At 41.1% G+C, this 10,285-nt stretch overlaps 1 protein-coding gene across 2 annotated transcripts; it reads left to right on the top strand.

Annotated features, from left to right (window-relative positions):
- Positions 1–304: 304 nt before the first annotated feature.
- LOC121538487 (eukaryotic translation initiation factor 4E type 3-like) lies at positions 305–10,266 on the top strand. Of its 2 annotated transcripts, XM_041846545.2 has the most exons (7): positions 309–612; positions 3,052–3,124; positions 3,310–3,404; positions 3,527–3,587; positions 3,708–3,774; positions 8,598–8,753; positions 8,912–10,266. In XM_041846545.2, exons 1-7 carry the CDS (start codon positions 449–451, stop codon positions 8,956–8,958), a joined length of 663 nt encoding a protein of 220 aa, XP_041702479.1. In that variant the 5' UTR covers positions 309–448; the 3' UTR covers positions 8,959–10,266. The 2 variants fall into 2 exon arrangements, with proteins under 2 accessions (XP_041702477.1, XP_041702479.1); XM_041846543.2 differs by having other exon boundaries at positions 305–612; positions 8,598–10,266.
- The last annotated feature ends 19 nt before the right edge of the window (positions 10,267–10,285 follow it).

Below are 10,285 nucleotides of genomic sequence, written 5' to 3'. Positions count from 1 at the left end.
TGTAGTCTGAGTACCAGTTTGTTTACTTCATTCTACTCTTTGACACTCCTGTCATGCTAATCTTTGGCATAATGACATCGTGTACAAGGAGTGGAGTGTTAGCTAAATGAAATTAGATGTTTAAGGTCATGATGCGGATGATTGAATATTATGATCATTCTGATGATTTAGCCATATTTATTGTATTAATGTTTGTATAATGGACTGTGAAAAGTATAGAACAAATACATTGTATAATATTCCATTATATTATACAGCATCGCAACTGCCGCTTATGACAAGAACGTTTGGCCTGCAGACAGCAAGGCGTCATCATTTTACTGTTGTTGTGGCTGCAGACCCGTGAAGCGACGAATGAGTCAGCAGAGTAGGCACTTCCTATATAATCAAAAGGTGAAACGAGATCTTTTAAAAACAATCAAATCGATTATTTTTTACGAGCAAGGAAATGGCAGTTCCTGCTGTCCCGAAAATGCAATTGAACAACACAGTAAGTCAAAACTCCCCAGAACATAACATCCATATTGACGAAAGAGAATTGGAGAACATCACGAACAACGATGGAAACGGCACTCTCCCATTACATTCTCCGTGGACTTTTTGGCTTGATAGGTAAGCTCACCATTTTATCATTACGTGGATTTAATAGCGATTCTTTCTATGTTTTCATGGGATGAGTTTGTGTCAACAAAACTGCGTTTGGGATAGCTAGAAAGGCTTCTTGCCAAAACAAAGGAGGAGGCCTTGCAGACAGTTCTGCGTATAACGCCGCAATAAGGCAAGATGACTACCATATTCATTATACATTAAATGATTATTACACTTGACTATAAGCCTGTGTTTTTGCAATCACGATACATTGTTTCTTATTCCTCAGCTGATTTGATGCCATGCGCACCATTAGTTAGAACATTTTCTCAGAAGCTCAGTCTTCGATTCATTGTAAAACTTCAGATCACTGCTTCACTGTATTTGCAAATATGATTATATTATGGGAGGTGTACACATTATCTGCAGAAATTGGACTTTGTCTATTTTCATGAACACTGTGAGTGCTTGTATATGGGGCATAGTTTGTTTACCTCTTATGTAGCCTGTTTTAAGTGGGGAAAGCACTTGGCCCTCAACACTGATTTGTGCTAAATATGAAAGCATTTATTTCCAATCTCAAGACTAAAAGTCAAATCATAGGCTAGTCTGTTTTTGTTTAGGCTACTGCCATCCATTGACGCTGTAATGTGGGCAATTTTTCTCTGTCTTGGTTTCAATTTAGACCTAGCTTTTTTCTAATAAAAAACTGTGCATTGTGATGGATGTCACAATAATGGCCATATATTATCTATTTGCATATACAGATCTTTCCTTTCAATGTGTTTTATTGAAATTATGTATCTAAATCAATGTACTGCTCTGGCCAAGAGAGAATGAAGACAATTTAAAATGGGTCAGTCTTGTTTACTGCTGGGCTAGAGTCCAGTGGAAAGGGGGTTGACACCTGATCGCCGACCTGGCTGCTTTGAGCACTGCTTTGAGCACAACCTCTCCTCACTGTTTTGGCTGAGTTATCTAGTAAGGCCTGTTCACAGAGTGGGAGAACTACTGTACTAAGGCTTGCAATATGTACCAAACTAAACTAAACTAAAACTGATAGATCATGCCAGATGCAGAGTTATAAATTAGTTTAAATATTGATGTTTTGTAGTGCTGAGTGATAACTGCTTTTTGAGGTCAGTTCTGTTTCGGTTTTTGAAAAATAATCACGGTTTTCAATTTAGGTTTCGATAAAAAACCAACAATAAATGCATTATGTGGGTTCAATGTTGTAACAACACAGAATAAAACATTGATGGTAATGGCTGCCCAATACTATGACTTATTAGGCTCATGATTGATTCACATTACTTTACTTTAATAAAATATTTCAGTAGTTGTGTATATTTTTATTTTTTATTTTATTACTTATTATTTTATTCCAAGTCATCATCTCATCTCTTCTCAGGCAGTAGCAGCCAGCCAGCCATCTATCTCTGTGCTCCCCAAAGAGTAATCATTCAGGCTAGTCGGCTAGCCTAGCTGGCTAGCTGCCTGCTGTCTGAATAAATCACAATTTCAGTAGTTCTTCAAAGTATATAAGACATAGTTTTAAGACCGCTAAATAACAACTCTCAATCAATTAGATGTATTGTCGGGTAGAGATACCTAAGCAACCACTCTATCCCTCTCGTGTCTCTCTATTGGTCTTCCTCTCTGTGTCTGTCTGCCGGCCCCACCACTGAGGTATAATAAGAACTGGAGACTGCGTCAAAGAGGTCCGACCATTGTTTTCAAGGTAATCTTCTCACGTTCGCTTAAGTCGATTCATGGACCGTCTATATCTGGGTTGCATCCGGTTTAAACAGACCAACATCACATACGCACTAGCACTCAGTGCGCACAGAGAGCAGCGCGAGCAGCGACAACATCATCACATCATCCAAAAACATGGCAGACATTGGATGAATATAAAATGCTAATATCTTTAGTCATCACCTTTGTGCACAAAACAACACTGAATAATTCAAATTATTGTCGCTGAGGACACATTTTTTCCCATCACTCACAGCCAAAGTTATTAACATTTTATATTCATCCAATGTCTGTCATGTTTTTGGAAGACGTGAAGATGTCGTTGCTGCTCGCACTGCTCCCTGTGCACACTGAGTGCTAGTGCGCATGTGATGTTGGTCCATATAAACCGGATGCAACCCGGATATAGACGGTGTAGGCGAACGTGAGTAGACACAGTCTCCAGTTCTTATTATATCTCGGTGCTTGGGTCCCACAGGCTTGCCTGGCAAGAACCAATGAGAACAAGCAGCTGTAGGCGCAATGGATTCTGGTCATTGTAGTTAAGGACCACGTTTTTTGCGCATAACTATGATGAGTTGGATAACATGTCTCAGAGAGAAATCTCTCTAGAGAAACGCCATCGGTCAATTCGTTATTTTACAAAATGAAGAAGATTTCAGTTAATCGCTCAGCACTAAAGTTTTGTTTGGATATTTCCTACAGATCTTTACCAGGAACAACCGCAGCAGAATGTGAATCAGGTCTGAAAAAAATCTACACTGTGCAAACAGTTCAGGTAAGGTTTGTGTGTTAGTTGAGAGGTTTAAGAACTGCCTGCATCACATCATTGCCACATCATTGTAAATACACATGTACGGTACTTCTTTATGTTATGGCTTTGTGTTTATCAGTAATAAGGCAACAATATACATTTGATAATCATGGTAAAGATCCTATTTTTCCTCCCATCTTTTTGAATAGAGCTTTTGGAGTGTGTACAACAATATACCTGGCGTGTCCAGCCTACCACTGAGATGTAGCTATCACTTAATGAGAGGGGAGAGAAGACCACTCTGGTGAGCCTAACTCACCTAACTCACCTAATTCATACATAAACACATAAGTCTATGCATAATTCTATGTGTAAATTCTATGACCTTTTATTTACTCTCTGCTATGCATTTTCTATTTCATCCAGGGAAGAAGAGAGTAATGCGAAGGGGGGAGTTTGGAAAATGAAAGTACCCAAAGAAAGCACTGTAAGTACGATAAATGTAATCTGTTATGTTTTAATCATTCATACAAATGTAATTTATAATGTTTGTTGAGTAAATGTGTGTAGTATTGGTTACATACTCAATGTGTCTTCATTTCCCCAGCCTGCTGTATGGAAGGAGTTACTGTTGGCCACTATTGGGGAGCAATTCACTGATTACTGTGCTTCAGGTAAGAGTGTGAAGAGAGAGAGCATTGTTTGCAGTGTCTTTCAGACTCCAACTGTGGGTTTTGGTCTACATGGTCTGTTGTCAGCTTGTACAGTCATGTACAGTGAGGGGAAAAAAGTATTTGATCCCCTGCTGATTTTGTACGTTTGCCCACTGACAAAGACATGATCAGTCTATAATTTTAATGGTAGGTTTATTTGAACAGTGAGAGACAAAATAACAACAAAAAAATCCAGAAAAACGCATGTCAAAAATGTTATATATTGATTTTGCATTTTAATGAGGGAAATAAGTATTTGACCCCTCTGCAAAACACGACTTAGTACTTGGTGGAAAAAGTCTCTTTATTGGCAATCACAGAGGTCAGACGTTTCTTGTAGTTGGCCACCAGGTTTGCACACATCTCAGGAGGGATTTTGTCCCACTCCTCTTTGCAGATCTTCTCCAAGTCATTAAGGTTTCGAGGCTGATGTTTGGCAACTCGAACCTTCAGCTCCCTCCACAGATTTTCTATGGAATTAAGGTCTGGAGACTGGCTAGGCCACTCCAGGACCTTAATGTGCTTCTTCTTGAGCCACTCCTTTGTTGCCTTGGCTGTGTGTTTTGGGTCATTGTCATGCTGGAATACCCATCCACGACCCATTTTCAATGCCCTGGCTGAGAGAAGGAGGTTCTCACCCAAGATTTGACGGTACATGGCCCCGTCCATCGTCCCTTTGATGCGGTGAAGTTGTCCTGTCCCCTTAGAAGAAAAACACCCCCAAAGCATAATGTTTCCACCTCCATGTTTGACGGTGGGGATGGTGTTCTTGGGGTCATAGGCAGCATTCCTCCTCCTCCAAACACGGCGAGTTGAGTTGATGCTAAAGAGCTCGATTTTGGTCTCATCTGACCACAACACTTTCACCCAGTTTTCCTCTGAATCATTCAGATGTTCATTGGCAAACTTCAGACGGGCCTGTATATGTGCTTTCTTGAGCAGGGGGACCTTGAGGGCGCTGCAGGATTTCGGTCCTTCACGGCGTAGTGTGTTACCAATTGTTTTCTTGGTGACTATGGTCCCAGCTGCCTTGAGATCATTGACAAGATCCTCCCGTGTAGTTCTGGGCTGATTCCTCACCGTTCTCATGATCATTGCAACTCCACGAGGTGAGATCTTGCATGGAGCCCTAGGCCGAGGGAGATTGACAGTTATTTTGTGTTTCTTCCATTTGCGAATAATCGCACCAACTGTTGTCACCTTCTCACCAAGCTGCTTGGCAATGGTCTTGTAGCCCATTCCAGCCTTGTGTAGGTCTACAATCTTGTCCCTGACATCCTTGGAGAGCTCTTTGGTCTTGGCCATGGTGGAGAGTTTGGAATCTGATTGATTGATTGCTTCTGTGGACAGGTGTCTTTTATACAGGTAACAAGCTGAGATTAGGAGCACTCCCTTTAAGGGTGTGCTCCTAATCTCAGCTCGTTACCTGTATAAAAGACACCTGGGAGCCAGAAATCTTTCTGATTGAGAGGGGGTCAAATACTTATTTCCCTCATTAAAATGCAAATCAATTTTACGTTTTCTGGATTTTTTTGTTGTTATTCTGTCTCTCACTGTTCAAATAAACCTACCATTACAATTATAGACTGATCATTTCTTTGTCAGTGGGCAAACGTACAAAATCAGCAGGGGATCAAATACTTTTTTCCCTCACTGTAGAATGAGTCTGTCAACCACACAGAAGAACTCTGTGAAATGCCATGATCATCCAACAGTTTCCGGTCCTTTCCTCCGGATGCCATCCTGTTCTACATTCCTCAGATTGTTCAGGTCCTGCACTATGACAAGATGGGCTATGTGAGAGAGTACATCCTGTGGGCGGCCCAGAAGTCTCAGCTCTTGGCCCACCAGTTCATCTGGAACATGAAGACTAACATCTACCTGGACGAGGAGGCACACCACAAAGACCCTGACATCAGGGATCTGTTGGAGGAGATGGTTGAGGAGATAATAGGCTCTCAGTCTGGTGCAGCAAAATACTTCTTCCAGAGAGAGTTTTACTTCTTTGACAAAATCACCAACGTATCCGCCATCATCAAGCCCACCCCAAAGGGAGATGAGAGGAAGAGGGCATGTCTCAAAGCTCTGTCTGACATCAAAGTCCAGCAAGGCTGCTACCTGCCCAGTAACCCAGTGGCCATTGTACTGGACATTGACTACCAGTCTGGAACACCCATTCAGAGTGCTGCCAAGGCCCCGTACCTGGCTAAATTTAAGGTGAAGCATTGTGGGGTCAATGAGCTGGAGAAGGAGGGTCTGCGTTGTCAGACTGACTCCCAGGACGTGGAGCCGGTCGAAGACGTAGCTCGCAGGATCGTCTGGCAGGCCGCCATCTTTAAAGTGGGAGACGACTGCAGACAGGATGTGCTGGCTCTCCAGATCATTGGTCTGTGTAAGAACATCTTCCAACTGGTGGGACTGGACCTGTTTGTGTTTCCCTACAGAGTGGTAGCTACCGTCCCTGGGTGTGGTGTGATCCAGTGTATCCCAGACTGTAAATCCCGTGACCAGCTGGGCAGACAGACAGACTTTGGGATGTATGACTACTTCAGAAACCAGTATGAAGACGAGTCCACTCTGGCCTTCCAGAAGGCGAGGTATAACTTCATCTGTAGTATGGCTGCTGCTCTTCCTGCTACAAATCAAAGATAGACACAACGGGAACATCATGCTGGACAGCAAGGGACACCTTATCCACACAGACTTTGGCTTCAGTTCTCCTGGTGGTAACCTGGACTGGGAGCCAGACATCAAGCTGACTGATGAGATGGTGATGATCATGGGAGGCAAGATGGAGGCCATACCTTTCAAATGGTTCATGGAGATGTGTGTCAGGGTATACCTGGCTGTCAGGCCCTACATGGATGCAGTGGTGTCTCTAGTCACTCTGATGCTGGACACTGGACTACCATGCTTCAGAGGATAGACCATCAAACTGCTCCAGCAGCGATTCGTCCCAGTATGAGTGAGAAGGAGGCAGCTGCTTTCATCATCAAGGTCATCCAGAGGTGCTTCCTCAGCAGCAGGAGCAAGACCTATGGTATGCTTCAGTATTACCAGAACCAGATCCCATACTAAAGACCTGCTGTAGTATTGTCACATTCTGAAGACCTGGGACCTGTCTGATATGAGTCCTCATTCCCTATATAGGCAGTAACCTCTGCTTTAGACTGTCTGTAAGGTCAGAGGTTGTCCTATATACAAAGTAATTATCCTCGGCTTGCTAGCTAGCTAGCGTCCAGCAACTTGTGCACTTTATAGATCATTGTATTTCACCCACCTGATTGGACCCTGATCAAGAGCTGTTATACTAGACTAGAGAAATCACACTAACCAATCAATTAACCAAACACACAACCTCTATCTGAACTCCAATACAATCAGCAAATCTCACGGTCATCAATGTCTTGATGCAATCACATACTAAGTGTGTGTGTGTGTCTGTGTCCGTGTCCAGTAGTCAAAAGCGATAAGTAGATCTTCTCTCGGGGGACATTTCTAATGGTGGCGCTAGTGACTATATCTGTCTTGAGTCAATCACATACTGTGTGTGTATCCGCTCCAAGGTAGGTGGGTCCAGTCCAGAATAAACCAGTGTTGTTTGTTTACCTACTAACCCACTAACTCTGCATGTCTCACGACCAGACCTTCTAGTAGTAACGTCTTACATGGATTTAGTAGCGGTCTTAAACAGGTGTGTGTGAGATTCTGTTTGGAGACATTCCTCTTTCTGCACAAATAAATATTTTATTCACCTTAAACCCTGTATTACGATGGTGGTGGTGACGATGACAACCCCAAAAGCAATTTCTCTAAACCTTGGCACAAACAGAAGGGTAGTATTACATGACAACTACACTTCTCTGATGTTATTACATTTACATTTTAGTCATTTAGCAGACGCTCTTGTCCAGAGCGACTTACAGTTAGTGAATACATATTTTTTTTATACTGGCCCCCCGTGGGAATCAAACCCACAACCCTGGCGTTGCAAACGCCATGCTCTATCAACTGAGCTACATCCCTGCCAGCCATTCCCTCCCCTACCCTGGACAAGGCTGGGCCAATTGTGCGCCGCCCATGAGTCTCCCGGTCACAGCCAGCTGCAACAGAGCCTGGATTCGAACCAGGATCTCTAGTGGCACAGTTAGCACTGCGATGCAGTGCCTTAGACCACTGCGCCACTCAGGAGTATTATGCTATTATGTTAAGATGTTACCTTGTTAATGTGTGTCAACATATGAGATTGCTGTGAGAATCCCTTCAAAAAACCTGTTGTCGTCACGCTGTATTTATATCAACTTTCGGTCTTTATGAAGATGTTTTACTTGATAGTCTGTAAAGAGAATTAATCTTACATCTGTCTTATCATTTTAGATTAGATGGTATGTATTATTTTTGTTCTGAATGGATATGTTGTTATATAATTATATATATTATTATTTTACTTGGATGTATAAGATGTCTTTGTAATATAACATAATATAACGTGGGCGGCAGGTCGGCTAGCAGTTAAGAGCATTGGCCAGTAACCGAAAGGTTGCTGGTTCGAATGCCCGAGCTGACTAGGTGAAAAATCTACCGATGTGCCCTTGAGCAAGACACTTAACCCTAATTGCTCCTGTAAATCGCTCTGGATAAGAGCATCTGCTAAATGACTAACATGTAAAGTTGTAAAAAGTTTACAGCTTTACAATATTCCATTGTAAAGTTGTACCTCAAAATACTCAAGGGTATTGATGTGTTTATCTGAAATGTTTTTTTTCCCTCTGGTTGTGTTTCAGAGGATGAGGTGGTTGGCGTTAGTGTAAGCGTTCGAGACAGAGAAGATGTTGTTCAAATCTGGAATGGAAATGCCTTTTTTGCTAACGAAGCAAACATCCTAGGAAGGATCTATGAACTTCTTCCACAGATAACTTTTAAAGCAGTATTTTATAAGCGTGAGTACTTTAAATCTTGTATGACATTCACATGCCATGATAAAATCAAGAGTAGAGTATGTGCTAATCCACTCCATCAAAACAACGTTACTCTTCCCTTACTGTTGTCATGAGAACCTTGATAATAGTGTCTGATGAATGAGCCTACTCTATTTCAGCACATGAGGAGCACCATGCCTTTGAAGGAGGTCGCCCAAGACATTAGCACGCTTTGCACATTTGACACTTTGTTGTTTTTGGTCTGAGCTCTACTGTCTTTTGTAAATGTGATATATAATTACTTCAGTTTGGGCAGACAGAACATTTTAGGATGACTGATACATGTTCATTAGTGTTTGTTTTTTATACAAAGATATTTAGCTAAACCTGAAGAGGACAATAGATTCTAGAATGGAGAGTATTTTTCTCAAGCCAGTATTATTCATAAAGTTTTATTCGAAAATGTTGCACATTCTACATTTGTTTGTTTGTTGGAAGTTTTTGTTGTTTTTGGCGGGTGGGGGAAAGAAAGCTGTTAACTTTTACTAGTTGTTAAATTTGTTAAATGACACCCAACTTTTTTACAAAAACAAAATCACCACTCTGTGTGGTACCAAATAAATGCTATAGTTTAGTTTACCCTGAGTGTTTTGGTAATAGCAGTGGGTCATTGTACAAACACACTCAATTGTTGTTTCTGAAATGAACAACAGGCCTTTTTCGTTATTACTGTAATGAACACGATTGCTATTACAGTATCTTCACTTCACTAATGCTGATTTCTAAGTTCTGCACTCGTTTATTATAAGCTACATAGTTGTGGTTTAATCAAGGAATATAGACAACGCCTAGATGGGGATCAGTTTTCTGAAGAAGAGATATTGCACATATCAATTGTTACCCTTACCTGACTGAAGCATATCATTAACAGAGAAAAGTTTATAATTTTTTTTCTTTATTTTCCACTTTTGTGTTTATTATATTTCTATCATGAATATTATTCTCATTTAAGTCCTACAAACTTTAAAAGAAAACCATTTTGAAATTTAAAAAACGGTATGATGTGTGAACCATGCTTTGGGTTGAATGAGTACTTATCTTTACCAAAGACCTTTCTAACCCTCTCTCTCTGTCACGTGCATGCGCATGTTCCCTGCCAAGCTTTATACATTTTGTAACCTGTTGGTTGTAATTGACATCAGATAAGGTCTCTGTAGTTTATTGATGACATTCTCTGTGACTCAGGTCATCCATGTTCAAACACTAAGCACATTAATTAGTGACGTTTTTGTAGAAATAATAATCTTACATAATGTACTGGACTTTCATGCAGTTTTTACTATAGCTCCCAGTCAAGGTGAGATCTCAACCTGTTGTTAATCTCTGGAATGGTGCCTTGTGTTTTCCTTGGATTTCAGTCTTGAAAGTTGTTTATTTTTAACATATTGAACCAGTGAAAATGTAAAATCAATATTGTTGCCGATAGATTTTGAAATGTTGAAAAAATAAAATGCAAAACAATCATGCCTTGTTATCTATGGGCTCTGGTGCTG

This window comes from Coregonus clupeaformis, chromosome 24 (genome assembly GCF_020615455.1).
Source record: "Coregonus clupeaformis isolate EN_2021a chromosome 24, ASM2061545v1, whole genome shotgun sequence".
Classification (NCBI taxonomy): Eukaryota; Metazoa; Chordata; class Actinopteri; order Salmoniformes; family Salmonidae; genus Coregonus; species Coregonus clupeaformis.
This window is presented reverse-complemented; position numbering and strand designations above follow the sequence as displayed.